This window comes from Oryctolagus cuniculus, chromosome 7 (assembly GCF_964237555.1).
Source record: "Oryctolagus cuniculus chromosome 7, mOryCun1.1, whole genome shotgun sequence".
Lineage (NCBI taxonomy): Eukaryota > Metazoa > Chordata > Mammalia > Lagomorpha > Leporidae > Oryctolagus > Oryctolagus cuniculus.
Window position 1 is genome coordinate 11,637,740 of NC_091438.1, and position 17,401 is coordinate 11,655,140.

General features: G+C 38.9%; 2 protein-coding genes across 11 annotated transcripts in view; one reads left to right on the forward strand and one right to left on the reverse strand.

Annotated features, from left to right (window-relative positions):
* The window catches only part of LMBR1 (limb development membrane protein 1), a 163,619-nt gene that overhangs the window by 125,054 nt on the left and 21,164 nt on the right, over window positions 1–17,401 (forward strand). For 6 of the 10 annotated variants that reach the window (XM_002715020.5, XM_051858275.2, XM_070077219.1 and 3 more), the window contains 5 exons: window positions 9,210–9,286; window positions 10,008–10,085; window positions 14,920–14,993; window positions 15,195–15,285; window positions 16,508–16,574. In XM_002715020.5, the coding sequence (XP_002715066.1) occupies window positions 9,210–9,286; window positions 10,008–10,085; window positions 14,920–14,993; window positions 15,195–15,285; window positions 16,508–16,574 (387 nt within the window). Of the gene's footprint in view, window positions 1–9,209; window positions 9,287–10,007; window positions 10,086–14,919; window positions 14,994–15,194; window positions 15,286–15,390; window positions 15,653–16,507; window positions 16,575–16,663; window positions 17,231–17,401 lie in introns of those variants that run through there. The other 4 variants (XR_011390277.1, XR_011390276.1, XR_011390275.1 and 1 more) reach the window with 4 other exon arrangements.
* On the reverse strand, window positions 1,692–2,214 carry LOC100354724 (cytochrome c-like). Its single transcript, XM_002719621.5, has one exon. The coding sequence runs from the start codon at window positions 2,107–2,109 to the stop codon at window positions 1,795–1,797; it is 315 nt and encodes a 104-aa protein (XP_002719667.2). The 5' UTR covers window positions 2,110–2,214; the 3' UTR covers window positions 1,692–1,794.

Here is a 17,401-nt window from a genome sequence, read left to right on the forward strand (position 1 = left end):
TTTGTTTTGTTAACATACAAAATACTTTTCAAAGATGTTGCTTCTCTGTGTTCTCACTTGCATCATTTTTGACAAGTAATCTGTCATACTTTTAGTATATCTTTTTTCTTTTATCTGCTTTGAGATGTCTTTTTTATCATTGAGTGTTGTTAAGATGTGTCTTATTGTTTTCTTCATGATTCTTGTTTTTGGGTCCATTGAGTCTCTTGGATCTATGAATTTATACTTTTTATTTGGGAAATTTTTGGACTTCTTAAATATTTTTTTCTTTCCCTCTTTCCAGGTACTCCAGTTAAATTTGTTAGCCCATAGATCAGGAATATTTACTTTTTAGTCTTTTTTTTTCTTCTGTTTTCATTTAGGATGACTTCCTTTGCATGAGTTCACAATCACTAATTTTTTTCTATACATCTAATTGGCCTTTAATCATCTAGTGTATTTTTTTCGCAAACACTGTATTTTTCATCTCTAGAAGTTCTGTTTGGGCCAGTTTTATGTCTTTCATAATTCTGATGAACATGTTCTATCTGTATCATCTGCCTTTTTGAAACAATGCCATACACTTATGGCAATACTTTTAATGTTTGTGTCTGCTAATTCTAACATTGTATTATTGATGAGTTTCAATTGCTTGATGTTTCCCCTTATCATTGGTTACATTGTATTCTTTGCATGTGTGGCAATTTTTAAAAATTTTTGTTAACATAAAGAGAACAGATTTAATGTAGTTCATAGAATTCTAAGAAAATAATGATTCTTTAATTTTTGAAATAATATGTTTTTAATTTATATTATAGTCAAAGTCTTAATGCTCCAGTAAATACAAGTAAAAAACCAAAAAAGACCACCGTTCAATAGGAATATAGGCAAGGGCTACAAACAGTCAAATGAAAAGATGTCAATTTCACGCATACACACTAAATTTTAAAATAATCATAGATCACTAAAACTATAGTAGTGTATCATTCTTTTTTTTTTTTTCATGATCTATAATTGTTTTTAATTCTCTTAAGTCTTGTGATCACATATTTTAGAGGTTTTGTGCTGATGGTGTCTCCTCTACCGTAGTCCTTCCATTGAGTTGGCAAAAGCACCATTACTAAACACAAATACACAGTAGCTCCTCAGTGTTATGTGTCTCCAAATGGCTGCTTATAGACAATCCTGAATTCTAACTCAGTCTAAGGCAGTAAAGAATTCAACAGCAAGTGTAACTTGTTACTCCACCTGGTCATGCTGACCTTCAAAGCACCTGACCTTACAGATCATCTATAAAATGTGAGAAGTGTTAAATATTCTTTATTTGATATGCATAAACCACACTAAAATGCCTTTCAGTAAGTAAAAGGCAGAAGTTTAGATACAGGAAATTCTAATGAGATTGCCACAGCTAAGACCAAAAATACGAAGTAGACGTTTCCAAATGTCTTCAGCTCTTGCCTTAGGTAGGTAAAGAACAAGTGAATCTTGTTCAGTTCTGAGACAGTGAGGCAATTTCCCCAGCATTTAAATCTAAATCCAATCTCCCAACAGCTTTTGGGATGGCATTGACAAGTTTTGTTAAGTAAGTCCAATCATATCCTTAGAAGAGGAAAACGTGAGGGCATTCACTGAACTGGAATTACTACCAAAATTTCCTATTTAACCACACAAGGCAATATTAGACTGTTGGACAAAAATATTCTGTCAGCCATTCATGATCTGAATTCTGGTGTATGAGAATTAATGGTGCACATAAAAAAAGTCACGGGACATTGCTGTTTTGTAATAAATAAGGCAGTGGCCAGCTATTACTCATTCGTAGCTTTTTTTGAGATAAGCTATCAAGTCTGCCCTTTCATTCTTCTTCTTAATGCCAGCGAAGATCATTTTGGTTCCAGGGATGTATTTCTTGGGATTCTCCAAATACTCCATCAGCGTGTCCTCTCCCCAGGTGATGCCTTTGTTCTTGTTGGCGTCTGTGCAGGAGAATCCAACGGCCTGACCTGTCTTCCGCCCGAACAGACCATGGAGAGTTGGTCCAGTCTTGTGCTTGCCTCCCTTTTCCACAGTGTGGCACTGGGCACATTTCTGAACAAAAATCTTCTTGCCTTTCTCAACATCACCCATTTTTAACTTGCTCGTTAGTAGCTCGCGCCCCAAAGGACCGCACCGGGAAGCTGGACGTCCCACTCTCTAAGCCCAAGGACAGGCCGGCCCACGCCTAAGTACCGGCGTTGGAGTAGTGTATCATTCTTAACCATTGGTTTGACAAAAATACACAACAGAGTTTGACAAAACTGTATTTGCATCAATACTGTTAACCCAGACCTTTCTTTCTTCCTTTTAAAAGATTTTTTCTTTTTTAGTTTTAGCTCCCACATATAAGGGAGAACATGCAGTATTTGTCTTTCTATGTCTGGCTTATGTCACTCAACGTGATGTCCTTTGTTTGCATACACCTTATGCAAATGATAGAATTTCAGCCTTTTTTAAATAATATTCCACTTTGTGTGTGTGTGTGTGTGTGTTTGTACACTGAATTTTATTTTTCCATTCCATTCATCTGATGATGGATACCTTGGTTGATTACCCATATTGGCTATTGTGAACAGTGCTGCTGTAAACGTGGTGCTACAGTTCTCTCTTTGTTAGAGCATGTTCGTGTCTTTTTGTGTATATACCCATAGTGGGGTGCTTGATCATGGTAGATCTGTTTCTAGTATTTTAAGGAATCTCCATACAGTTTTCCACAGTGGCTACACTGGGTGTAAGAATTCCTCTTCTCCTTATCCTCCTCAGCATTTGTTATTTTCTGTCTTTTGGGTAATAGTCATTTTGACAAGAATTTGGTGATATCTCATTGTGGTTTTGATTTGCACTTCCCTGATGGCTTGGTGATGTTGAGCATTTTTTCATATATTTGTGGGTCATTTGTATTTCTTCTTTTGAGAACTGTCTGTTGAGGTCCTTTGCCCATTTTTTGATTGGTGGTTTTTCTGTTGTTGAGTTTTTTGAGCTGCTGATACATTCTGGCTATTAATCCTTTGTCGGGTAAGTAGCTTGCAGATATTTTTTTCCTATTCTGGTAGCTGAGCCTTTACTCTGTTGATTATTTCCTTTATGTGCAGAAGCTTCTGAATTTGATATAATACCATTTGTCTAGTTTTGCTTTTGTGTCCTGCGGTTTGAGGGTCTTATCCGAGAAGTCATCACCTATACCAGTGAATTGAAGTGTTTGTTCTACATTGTCTTCCAGTAACTTTATAGCCTCAGGTCTTAAATGTAGGTCTTTGTTCCATGTTGAGTTAATTTTTGCATATGGTGAGAGGTCATTTCATTCATATATGTATCTATATATCTATATATATCTCCAGTTTTGCCAGCACCATTTATTGAAGAGATTCTCCTTCTCCATTGTATGGGCTGTGTATTTTTCATCAAATATCAGTTGGCTGTATGTAAGTGGATTAATTCCTGGGCTCCCTATTCTGTTTCATTGATCTGTGTGTTGGTTTTTATGCCACTTCCATGTTATTTTAATTACTGTAGCTTTGGCGTATTCTTTGAAGTCAGGTACTATGATACCTCCAGCTTGGTTTTATTTATTTATTTATTTTTTGCTCAAGATTGCTTTGGTTGTTCTGGGTCTTTAGTGATATCATATAAATTTTAGAATTTTTTTTCTAATTCTGTGAAGAATGTCATTGGTATTTTGATAGAGATTGTGTTGAATCTGTAGATTGCTTTAGGTTTTATAGACATTTTCATTATATTAATTCTTTCAATCCATTAGCAAGGAAATCTTTCCATTTCTTTTTGTGTCCTTGATAATTTTTTCATTACTGTTTTATAATTTTCTTTTTTTTTAAGATTTATTTTATTTATTTGAAAGACAGAGCTACAGAGAGAGGTAGAGACAGAGAGAGGTCTTCCATCTGTTGGTTCACTCCCCAGATGGCTACAACAGCCAGAGCTGTGCTGATCTGAAGCCAGGAGCTTCTTCCTGATCTCCCATGCAGGTGCTGGGGCCCAAGGACTTGGGCCATCTTCAGCTGCCATCCTAGGCCATAGCAGAGAGCTGGATCGGAAGAGGAGCAGCTGGGATTAGAACCGGCGCCCATATGGGATGCCGGCGCTTCAGGCCGGGATGTTAACCCGTTGTGCCACAGCACCGGCCCCTGTTTTATAATTTTCATTGTAGAGATCTTTTACTTCTTTGGTTAAGTTTATGCCTAAATATTTAATTTTTTGCTGGCTATTAATGGGGATTTCTTTTTTGAGTTCTCTTTTGGCAAGTTCTTCATTAGGGTATAAAAAACTACTGATTTTTGTATGTTCATTTTGTAAATTGCAACTTAACTGGTTATCAGTTCTAATAACCGTTTGGTGCAGTACTTAAGTTTTTCCACGTATAACACCATGTTATATGCAAACATAGATATTTTGACTTCCTGTTTCTCCATTTTGATGCCCTTTGTTTTTCCTCTCCTAGTTGCTCTTGCTAATCCTTCCACTCTTGTACTAAGAGTGCTGAAAGTGACGTCCTTGTCTTGTTCCAGACCTGAAGGGAAATGCTTTCTGCTTTTGACCATTTGATATGGTATTGGCTGTTGGTTTGTCATATATAGTCTTTATCATTTTGAGGTGTGCTCCTTTTATACCTAATTTGTTGAGTTTTTGTTTTTAATCATGAAAGGATGTCAAGTCTTACCAAAGGTTTTTTCCACATCTGTTAAGATAACCAAATAGCTCTTGTTCTTCATTCTGTTAATGTGATTTGTGATGTTTATTGAATTTTGAATGTTGATGTACCCTTGCATCTCTGGGGTAAAGCCATGCCCACTTGAACATGACATATGATCTTTTTGTTGTATTGTTGGATTCAGTTTGCTGGTATTTTGTTGAAAATTTTTGCATCTATATTCATTAGGGATTTGGGTCTATCATTTTCTTTCCATGTATTGTCTTTGTTTGGTTTTGATATCAGAGTGATGTTGGCCTCATTGAAAGGGTGTGGCAGAGTTTCATCCTGGTCAGTACTTTGGAATAGTTTAAAAGGTAGTGGAGTTAGATCCTTTTTAAATGCTTTGTAAAATTCAATAGTAAAGCTAGCAGGTTCTGGACTTTTCCTTGAAGGGAGACTTTAATTACTGCATCAGTGTTATTGCTTGTTATAGATCTGTTTAGGATTTATACATCATCTTCTTTTAATCTTGTTAAGTTACATGTATCCGAGAATTCATTCATTTCTTTGAAGTCTCCTTTTTGCCCCCAGTTTTTAGCATATAGTTGTTTCCTATGACCCTTTGTATTTCAGTGGTGTCAGTTGTGTTGTCTCCGTTTTCATCTCTAATTCTATTTATTTGAGTTTTTTCACTTTTTTCTTTGTAAGTCTGGCTAGAGTTTACCTATCGTGTTTATTTTCTCAAAAAAACAGCTTTTTTTTGTGTTGATCCTTTTTTTAAAGTTTCAGTGTCATTTATTTCTGTTCTGATCTTCATTATTTCTCACCTCCCGCTAATTTTGCATTTGGTTTGTTCCTGTTTTTCTAAATGCTTGAGATGCACCATTAAATTTTTGATTGGAAACTAGACATTGTGAATTTTACCTAGTTGAGTACTGGTTTTTGTATTTGTGTAAGTGAGGAACTTTGTTCTGGGATGCAGTTAAGTTACTTGGACACAGTTTCATATCTTTGTGTCTTATTTGATAACCTGGTGGGCTTGATCGGAGCAGTATTATTCCTGTCCACTGAGGCAGGAACCTTCACCAAAACTCTCTGATGCCCTGTGACTATAAAGTTTTGTGTTGTCTTATGGGAGCAGGCACTTTTATTAGCTTTTTGTGTCTGCCACGTTTCCCTCTTATATTTTTGGGTGATTCTTTGTGTAGCCCTAGGATGTTTCCTCACATACCCGAGCAGATCATTACTCTACTGAATCTTTGAGGCTGAGCCTTTGCAGATCCTTGCAGTTCTTCCTCTGTGCTGATGCTTTGCTCTGCAGACTCCAGTAACTTAGTGTCCCCGCTCTCCCATTTCATGTCCTCCACTCAAAGAACGAGGGAGGCGTGGCTTGGGTTCCTTCTTTCTGCAATATCACGTGGAAACTCTCGAAACCGCAAAGCCGGGTCTAGAGGGCTCATGCTGTCTCCCATCTCAGATCTCATTGTCCTTCCACACCAGAGAGCCAGTGTCTTCTGGAAAATCGTTGCTTCAGGCTGGATGGTAAATCTGGTCCCTGGTTTTGCTCCATCTTCAAAAGGGAATTCCAGTATCATGTTTTTGAAAGCCATATGTGGGGCCAGCACCGCGGCTCAATAGGCTAATCCTCCGCCTTGTGGTGCCAGCACAGCGGGTTCTAGTCCCAGTCGAGGTGCTGGATTCTGTCCAGGTTGCCCCTCTTCCAGGCCAGCTCTCTGCTGTGGCCAGGGAGTGCAGTGGAGGATGGCCCAAGTGCTTGGGCCCTGCACCCCATGGGAGACCAGGAGAAGCACCTGGCTCCTGCCATCAGATCAGCGTGGTGCGCCGGCTGCGGCGGCTATTGGAGGGTGAACCAACAGCAAAAGGAAGACCTTTTTCTCTGTCTCTCTCTCTCACTGTCCACTCTGCCTGTCAAACAAACAAACAAAAAAAAAGCCATATATATTCATTCATTTTCTTTTCTAAGTAACAATATATTGTCTGAAGTTACTTTAGTCATCCTCTTCTAGTTGTTTGCTATTATGAATAATGTTGCTGTAACTGTTCTTGTACATATCTTATGTACAGTTATATATATGTGTGTGTGTGTGTATGTTTTCTCAGGGTACGTACTGGAGGTGGGGTTATAGGATCATTGTTTGTAATCATGTACAACTATTGTAGATGATGACAAACCGTTCTCCCAAGTTACTGTACTATTTTTATGAGTCTGGTAGGCTTGAGTAGGATTCCCTGATGTTCTACATCCTTGCTTACACCTAGTAGTGATGGACTTTTAATTTTTTACCAGTTCGGTGGTCATGAAATGGTGCTTTATTGATGTTTTGGTCTGTATATTCTTGACTTGCGTTTTCATATTTATATTCACAGAATGCATTTAGCTTCTGCTTGAAAAAACGCCCATTCAGATTTCATTAGTATAGGTTTATTGACAATAAATTTAGTTTTTGTTTCTTTTGAAAACGTACTTACTTTGCCTTCTCATTTGTAGGGCATTTTTAAGAAGAATTTAGAAGTATTCAGATTATAGAATGTCATTCCAACATGTTCTGGTTTCTGGTTAAAAGCCATATTGTTGTTCTTTTGCTGGGCTTTACAGATTTTCTTTTTGTCTTTGTTTAGCAGTTTTGTAAAGTCCTTAGATTTGGTTTTCTTTGCATGTATCCTTCTTGAGTTCTGTCAGCTCGTGACTCTGTGGCTAGATGTCTTTCACCCATTTGGGAAAATCGTTGGCTGTTACCAACTACCGTGTCTGCCGCCTCCTGCTCAGACCCCAGTTGCTCACATGCCAGACCTTTTCCCTCAGGTTCTTTTCTGTGCTTCCCGCCTTGGTTTCCGCGCTCTGGTCGGTGAGATCTTCCACTGGTCTACCTTCCATTCCAGCGTCTTTTTACCTGTGTCATAAATACTGTGGAAATTACCTGTTGAATTTTTAGTTTCACTTACACTTTTCAGTTCTACAGTTTCCATTTCATTATTTTTAAAAAGATTTATTTATTTATGTTTTTACCTAGAAACCTTTTTATTTAAGGTATACAAACCTCATGCATTTCATACATACAAACTTAGGAACATATGTTCCACCTGTACCCCTTCCCTTCTTCCTCCTCCCTCTCCTATTCCCGTTCTTATTTTTTACTAAGAGCTATTTTCAATTACCTTTATACACATAAGATTATAAATTCAAATGTACTTGTGAAATTTGCCATCTTGTCATTCATTTTACTGAACTTGTTAATCCTTTGTTTTAGGGCTCTATTATGATATGTGAATCAACCGTGGATCTGTTTGGAGTGCCTTTTTCCCCCTCTTTGTCTTGTCTCCTGGTCATGTTTGGTTGAGGGCCCAGATGTTTCTTATAGAAAATTGTAAAAAGGTGATATCTTCTTCTTTCTGAGAGGATTTGCTTTTTGTTTTTCTGGTAAACAGAAGAGGGACCTGCACCTGTGCTTAAGCCTATTCAGGGCTGGGTTTTGGTCTTTATAAGGGCTGCTCTGTTTCCATTTTGGTATTAATTCTAGGCTATAGCTTTTCTTGGGTCTTAATTAAAAGCCTAGTTGTTCTGCTTTTGACTATGATCCCACCTTCTCAGTAAATTCTAGTTTTGACTTCTGAAGGACCATGAGCCTGACAGAAACTTTGCTGGACTTCTCTGCTTCTTGGCTGCGTCTTTCTGTCCATCTCAGCCTCCCGGCCTCTGGAGCTTGAATGGAGGAAGTGGTGCTGTATACCAGGCACACTTCCTGGCACTTGCCTTTGCTCTACAGCGATACCACTCAAACTCTGGCTGCCTCGGTAGCCCCAAACGCCAGTGTTGGCCTCCTTGGCTCTGTTGAGCTTGCTCAGTTTTCCTTCAGCTTTGTTGCCTTTTGCTCACCGATTTCTGCTTGATTTCTCCGTGTCCTGGGTCCATGCCAACTATGTATTAGAAAACGCCTTGCAGGGAAAGTGTGTATTGGAGCATTTACCTCCCTTCGTTTCAAAGCATATGGGCCCCTCAATTTTTGTTGTCTTGGTAGCTCTCTGATATCTTCATGTAGATTTGTTAAAAGGATGTTTGATCTTTCTCTTCTAGTTGTTCTTGGCATGAGGACTGGGATGCTATAAGGCAGTCTGTTGTAACTAGAAATGAATTTGCTTCCAGCCCTTGAGGGTCTGAGATTAGAGGGGAATTTTCACTCATGTTACTTTATTCATTCACATAAATATCTGAATCAATATTTACAGCAGTACCAAATAAAAATATATCCATATTTTCAGTGTAAGCTGCATATTAACAATGTGTGTCGTTAAAAATGGAAATGTGTTTACAGAGCTGAAAGTTAAATGTCACAGGAGTAAGCTGTTTAATTAACAGATTGATTTTAAAACTTGGTTTTATAGTTTGCGGAAGAAAATTAAAAATTATCTTTGTTAAAATTATGTAAAAATAATACATACTGATTATAGCATTTTGGAATGAAAATTTGAGTTGGAGAACACTTTCGTAAATTACTGAAATATTTTACTTTGTTTCCCCTAATAGAGAGGCGAAAAAAGGCTTCCGCATGGGAAAGAAATTTGGTGTATCCTGCTGTTATGGTTCTCCTTCTCATTGAGACAGTAAGAATTTACTTATCTAGTTAAATAAAGCAAATTAGCCTTTATTTACTTTAGTATTTAACATGACAACTCCCTCAGCTAGTTGGTTTCACGTAAACTGCTTTTCTATCAACACAATTAAAATTCATCTTTGCCTTTGTAAAAACTCAATAGAACAAAAATGGACATTTATAATGATTATTAAGGTCTTCAAGATTATCTGTTTCCTCCTGAAGTTAGGAAATGTAGTCTTATGTTTCATGACAATTTAAGAAAACAACAAGGTGTTAAGATACCTTGCTTCAAATTCTGAGCTAGGATATGAAAATTACTTTATGAAATTAGTACTGATAACATTTTACCACTTTTGAAGTCTGTAGACTGTGAATTTTCAGTTGGTGAGATCATGAACTTATATTATTAGCTTTTATCACAAGCTTTGATCTTGTAATAGTTTACAAAATTTTTTAGAGTTTATTCTGCAGATTGTGTACAACAGTACTTCAAAAATTCATGGAAAAATTCAATTAAAAGATAAGTTTATTTTGGTGCCAAACTTTTATAGATTTTTTTCATAGTACTAGTTTTGCACAAACTTTTTGGAAGATCCCCCATATATATTCTGGTTATTTAGAATTTTGGTCTTGACTGTGCTCCGTGCCTTCTGAAACACGCATCTGGTGACTTGGATTTCAATATGAGATCTCTGAGGTTGAGACTGAGGGCTCCTTTTGTGTTTTAGTCCATCTCGGTCCTCTTGGTGGCCTGCAACATTCTTTGCCTACTGGTGGATGAAACAGCAATGCCGAAGGGAACACGGGTAAAGTAAAGCGCCTTTCTTTTTCAAAAGTGTTCTGCACAGGTGCCCTGAGTGTTGCAAGTAAGTCAGTGAGAGCATGCACCTTCTGAATACATAGAACTTTAAATTCTGTGAGTTTCTTTATATAAAGAACTTTCGTGAACAGCGTTTATAAACCGTGATTTTTGTTTCTAATATTTTTACTTTGAATTGGCAGAGCCTCTTAGACTTCATATAAAGAAGTCTTTCCTTTTAGACTTCATATAAGATTTATCGTGAGTTCATTGAAATTTGTATTTGTCATTCCTTAAGGAAGTACATACTCTAAAATAGTGAAATGTAAAGAGTATAGTATATAGATTAATCTGATTTGTAAAAGACCCAAATAGCTATAAGGATTCATGCTTCAGAAAACCACACATCTTATCTAACTGCATCAAGATGTACATATACTAGAAAAGAGTCAGATGTATTCCTTTTTATGAATTAATTTTTCTCTTTAAAAACTGATGATTTTATTAAAATATCAGCCTATTTGAATATATTCTTCATACAAAAGATAGTTATTTCTAAATATTCACATTTGGCATACTATTTCTAGGTGTCACTGTCAAGTTTGGGGTTCTTAAGGTGCACTTAAACTTTGAGATTTTGGGGACAGGCACTTAGCGTAGCAAAGACAGGGAGAGGATCCTCACATTTCATGGCGGAGTGCTCGGGTTTCATACTGAGCTCTGGTTCCAGCCTCCAGCTTCCAGCTAACTCAGATCCTGGAGAGCAGCAGCGTGACTTTTGTAATTGGAATCACGCCACTCTTGTGGGATACCTGAATTGAGTTCCTGATTCCTAGCTTTGCCTTGGCCCAGTCCCAGCTGTTGTGGGCATTTGGGAAGTAAACCAGTGGAATTCAGCACTGGCTCCCCTCTGTCTGTGAAACTTTTAAAAAAATTTCTTTTGACATTTTCTTGTATTTTTCCTAAGTCAGCAGCTTTTCTATTTCTCATAGCAATGACTAAAACTCTTCACTTATTTCTTACAGAATCAGCTGATCTCTCTATCTCTCATAGAAGAATCGGGAGGGGACATTTGGCCTAGTGGTTAAGATGCCCATGTCCCGTATTAGAGTGCTTAGGTGTGGGTCCTGGCTCCGCTCCCAATTCCAGCTTCCTGTTTGTAGGCATCCTAGGAGGTGGTGGTTGATGCCTCAGGTCACTGGGACTCTGTCACCCCCCTGGAAAATCCTCAGCTCCTGCTATGGCTGGCCCAGCCCCAGCTTTTAGGAAGGGAGCTCTCTCTCTTTTTCTCTCCCTCTGTTTCTCTGCCTCTCAAATTAATACTTTTTTTTTTTTTTTAAAGTCCATCCTAATTCCATCCTTTTGGTCTGAGATAGACAGTTTGTTCCTTCAAAAGTAAATTTCTTTTCTTTCTTTCTTTCTTTTTTTTTTTTTTTTTTGACAGGCAGAGTTAGACAGTGAGAGAGACAGAGAGAAAGGTCTTCCTTCCATTGGTTCCTCCCCCAAATGACCACTACGGCCATTGCACTGTGCCAATCGAAAGCCAGGAGCCAGGTGCTTCCTCCTGGTCTCCCATGCGGGTGCAGGGCCCAAGCACTTGAGCCATCCTCCACTGCCTTCCTGGGCCATAGCAGAGAGCTGGACTAGAAGAGGAGCAACCGGGACAGAATCTGGTGCCCCAACCGGGACTAGAACCCGGGGTGCCAGCGCCGCAGGCAGAGGATTAGCATAGTGAGCCGCAGCGCCGACCTTTAGTCATTTTCTTGATTTAGATCCCCTAACCTTTCCGAGACCCTGTGCCATCATCTCGTGTAGTTATAGCCTCTTCTTCACAAGTGTAAGTCGCCACTTCCTACAAGCAGCAGCAATAAACAAGCCCTGTCGTCGTTGTTTGTACTCAAACCCACTTGATGGCACAGGAAGTCACTTACTGCATAAACTTCCTATTAGCTTTAAACCCGTTTTAATATGTCAGCGAAACAAGGTAAGTCCCAAGCCGTTGGATGAATTTTTGTACCGTCTGCCTGAGTGCATAGTAGCGTATTTGCACCTTGTAGCGGCTCCCTGTATGGTTGTGCAGATAAGTCAGATCCTCTTAACCCTGCCTGTGGTTTTCTCTTGAGACAGGGAATATTTCCAGTTATTTTCCATCTCAGCCAATAAGCTTTTGCAGGGGGAGAAAAGTATTTTCTTTTCTTTGCCCCTCATGAGGTTCATGGTTGAAGCCCTATAACAAAAGACAGATTAATGAGAGAAAAGCAGATAAATTTATTTAGTGTAACTTTTACATGGCAGAAGAAATAGGGAAGCCAATTTATTTTTATGCTGGATTAGATGACAAGTAGACAGTGGTTAGAAAATCTGATTGGCTAAAGAAGGTGTGACTAATGGCCATAAACCAAGATTCTGTCCTGTGTCCATGTGCTTCCAGAGACGGATGCTCCTTTCCCTGGGTATAAGGAGGGCATCTCTCCAGTGAAAGTCTTTTTTTTTTTTTTTAAGATTTATTTATTTATTTGAAAGAGTTATACAGAGAGAGAGAGAGAGAGAGAGAGAGAGAGAGGTCTTCCATCCGATGGTTCACTCCCCAGATGGCTGCAATGGCCGGAGCTGTGCCAATCCGAAGCCAGGAGCCAGGAGCTGCTTCTGAGTCACCCTCAGTGCAGGGGCCCGAGGACTTGGGCCATCTTCTGCTGCTTTCCTAGACCACAGCAGAGAGCTGGATTGGAAGTGGAGCAGCCGGGTCTCGAACCGGCGCCCATATAGGATGCTGGTGCTGCAGGCCAGGGCGTTAACCCACTGCTGTGCCACAGCACCGGCCCTATAAGTATTTTTTTTAAGATGTATTTATTTTTATTTGAAAGTCGGAATTACAGAGACGATGAGGGGGGAAGTGGTGGGGAGAAAGAGAGAGATATTTTTTTCTATCTTCTGGTTCCCTCCCCAAATGGCTGTAACAGCCAGGGCTGGGCCAGGACAAAACCAGGAGTCAAGAGCTTCATCAAAGTCTCCCACGTGGGTGCAGGGGCCCAAGCACTTGGGCCGTCTTTCACTGCTTTCCCAGGCACATTAGCAGGGATGTGGATTGGGAGTGGAGCAGCTGGGACTCAAGCCAGTGTCCACACGGAATGGCTGAGCTGCACACAGCGGCTTAACCTGCTATGCCACAGCGTTGGTCCTTCCAGTGAAATTCTTATGGCCTGTTTCAGAAGAGAATATCAGATCAGAGTGACCTTCCTGGGTTTTATCAAATAGCAAGCTACCATATTTTGGGATAGCTTGTCCTGAACCTTGTCACTTACTCATTTTTGTTTTCATTTGGCTGACAAAAAGATAAATTTCTTACTTTTACTTCATTCATATATGAAATTTCCATGGTTATTCTTAATTTTATCCCAAAATTAGAATATATATAAAATGTATATGATTATTTATTTTTTATGCTGACTCTATATTCTTTTTTAAAAAACATTAATTTATTTGAAAGGCAGAGTTACAGTGAGGTAGAGGCAAGAGAGAAAGGTCGTCCATTCGTTGGTTCACTCCACAGATGGCTGTTAACAGCCAGAGCTGGGCCAATCCGAAGCCAGGAGCCAGGAGCGTCTTCCAGATCTCCCACATGGGTGCGGGGGCCCAAGGAGTTGGACCATGTTTTGCTGCTTTCCCAGGCCATAGCAGAGAGATGGATAGGAAGTGGAATAGCTGGTACTCAAACTGGCACCCATATGGGATGCTGGCACTGCCCTCTGTGCCACAGCGCTGGCCCCTGAGTGTATATTCTTAATTACCTCTTGTGTTTCTGTTACACATTAATTAAAAAGTGACCGTAAAATAGGTATTCAGGGTGAGCCAGCACATCCCATATCGTGGTGCGTGGGATTGAGTGCTGCCTCTGCAAATACCCACAGCAGGGGCCAGCACTGTGGCACAGCAGGTGAAGCTGCTGCCTCTGAGGCCTGCATTCCATATGGTGCCCGTTCTTATATTGTCCTGGCTCTTCCACTTCCGATCCTGCTCCCTGCTATTGCTCCTGGGAAAGCAGTGGAGGATGGCCCACGTCCTTGGGTCCTTGATCCACGTAGGAGACCCAGAGGAAGCTCCTGGCTCCTGACTTTGCTCCAGCCCAGCCCTGGCTGTTTCCATCATTTGTGGAGTGAAGCAATGTATGGAAGAGCACCCCCCCCTGCCGCCCCACCTCTGTCTCCCTCTCTCTAACTGTGCCTTTCAGATAAGTAAATTAAAAAAGATGCCCCCAGCAGCCACTGAACACCATCCTGGTCTCCCACATGGGTGGTAGGAACACAAGTGTTTGGGTCATCAGCTGCTGCTTTCCAGGTGCATTAGCAGGAGGCTGTATTAGAAGTATGGAATAGCTGAGGCTCTGTCACAAAACTCCAGCATGGGGTGCGGAGGTCCCCAGGTGGTGACTGTACTTAGCTCAATTTTGACACATTTTAGTTCTGTGATTTTTATATATTGCCTCAGCATTCAGTTAGTTGCACATTCTGTTTCTATTGTACTATTCTGTTTTTTTAAAAAAATTTCCTAATAATTTTCAAGATTTTTTTCCTTAGGTAGCAGATTGTCCCGTTTTATACCAGGAAACAACCATATCATGTTGGCAAATAATTTGAATTACATTTGAGATAAATCAGATTTTTTAAAATTGTTAATGTGGTAGCTGATATCATTGATGCAATGTCTTTTATAATTTTTTTGTTAGCTGTGGAAAGTTTAGATGTTACTTCAAGGTATTACACATTCCTAATTTCAACTGTCTTATATTATGAAACAACAATTTTAGAAAACTGAACTCTAAAGGTGTTTTTTAATCCCCCCAGGGTCCTGGAATAGGAAGTGCCTCTCTTTCTACTTTTGGTTTTGTGGGCGCTGCACTTGAAATCATTTTGATTTTGTATCCTTTAACTAGTTTTTTTGGGACGCTGGTAATTTGCTACATTTGTCTAGAAGAGAAAACAACAGGTCAGTCTTCCTCCAGCACTCAGAGTGGCTTTTTGCTCTGTTTTTCCTGGGGGCCTTCAAGCCTTGTTGGAGACTGCTGAGAACTTAGGGCGACTTGCAGTCTCTGAGAGTTCTTTCTCCTTGATTCTCACAGCTATCTTATGGTGTCCTCCGTCGTTGGGTTCTATAGCCTCCGATTTTTCGGAAACTTTACTCCTAAGAAGGATGACACCACCATGACAAAGGTGAGGCACGTCTTAGGTGCCTGTGGCTTCTCGCTTGCCTTCCTAGGGGAATCAGCTGTTTGGTTTCGTCATCGCCCTGAGAGCTTCCTGTGCTCTGATACGTAGTTGTTTGTGAGCTGCGCACACGTAAGCTGGAAGATTCCCAGGCTGCTGAGTGAGTGGGGAAAGGATGTGCCCTGTGTCACCTGGATGGCGGCCACTCGCTTGTGAAGGCGCAGGATCGCAGAGCTTGCTCAGCAACTGGAGAAGAGAACGTGCTGCTGATGAGTAACTTTGTGCTGACTGTACGCGGGGACTGGTTTGAAATCTAAAGAACTCAGTTGCAACAAGTAGTAGCGACCAAGTGTTTCGAATCTGAATAATTAAAGTAAGAAGGAAGAGTTTTATTCAGAAACACTTTGTAGTCGGAGAACAATTTGACTTTCTACAATATTTCATTGGCTGTGGAATAATGAAGACTGTTATCTTTATACTAACTACAGTTTTGTAAAATAATCTCACACACTGACCAGGAAGAATAGTAGGAGCTACTGGCTTGTTTCTTTTCATTTTATAGTCTGTAGTTTTAGTCTGTTTAAACGGGAGAAGTTATTTTATATATATATACATATAGGTAAAACTTTAAAATTCAATAAGTAATTAACAAATCTAGTGTCTAGTGTAAGTGTTCATAAGTATTAAACAATGATTTTCAGCTCTCATTGAATATGAAAGAATAAGTAGATTACACCTTGAAACTGAATTACCAGAGTTTATATGTTTTAGATTTCTGGTATTTTAAAAATTAAATATTGTTATAGGCAAACATAAATTAGAAGTAGATAGTGCATAAGACATTTTGAGCAATAATCTGGCATTAGAAATATGCAGGAAAGCATTAAAAGTGTTTATTCTCTCCTACTTGAAGGCAAACATTTTTGAAATCGCCAACCACAATCAGTAATGTAAAATATATTGTCTAGGCATAAAGTACTTTAAGTGTTCTACAGCTTTGTATTTGTGCTAGGTTCTGCAGATACCTTTTCAGACCTACAGATATAACTTTAAATATGTTATTTAACACTTATTACTCCCTTAACATTTTATATTGAATATTAAGTATCATGAAGAAGTTGACCAAGTGCAATAGGTAGCTAGAAAATGCAATAAATTCCCAAAATGTTACTGGATTTTATCATCATCCTATTATTTGTCTGATATTCTTTATGGTTTCCCACCACAGATCATTGGAAATTGTGTATCAATTTTGGTCCTGAGCTCTGCTCTGCCTGTGATGTCAAGAACTCTGGGTAAGTTAGACTGAGAAATTTTCATTTAAATTCCATATTTTTGTATAGTATCTTCACTGATCTTTAATTTTTACTTTCTAAACTTTCAGAAAGATCACCTTTGAACTGTCTTCCCACATCATTTTATATCTTTTTTTCTATGCTTCATTTGTGTATACGGCCATACCAAGACAAGAACTTTTATCAAATAAAGACCATTTATTTTTAAACACTTAAAAACATTCCTGCTCCAAACAATAGACTGCTTTTTATTCACTGACCCATTCAGAAGTTAGGCTTTTGAGTCCTGGAAAGAGCAAAAAAGAGAAAGAAAAAAAAAAAACACGAAAGTTTAACGACTAGAAAATTTTAAACTAATTTTCTTATATGAAGTGTTTTTTAATAATTTATAATTTAGTTTATGTTTTAAGAAACTGAAAATCTGTAAACCAGTCTTAGCTGTTTTGTGTCCATGAAATAGTTGAGAGCAGTACCACGTCTGGGAGCAATTGCTGACTCAAAGCATACCCTTTACTGCTTTAGTAATGTTTGCCTGACATTTATACCATGTCCTTAATTTTTCATTTTACCGAGAATTTTGATCATCTTTTAAAAGGGAAACAGATTTCCACTTTGTCATTGAACAACTTGAATAAATTTTAATTTGGCTTTATCTTTTATAAAGTGTCGTTATAGACTGTATTTTTAATTCTTGGCTAAATATTATTTCAGATAAAAGTTTCCATTAGAAAATTCTGTCTGATTCTCTCAAATCAGGTTTTAACTTAAGAGTGTCCACAAATGTTTAGAACAGTTCATTGTCAAACTACAGCAACTTGCTCAGAACA

Bases quoted from the DNA above. Each gene is read 5' to 3' on its own strand.
- LOC100354724 (XM_002719621.5), bottom strand. From the start codon at position 2,109: ATGGGTGATGTTGAGAAAGGCAAGAAGATTTTTGTTCAGAAATGTGCC.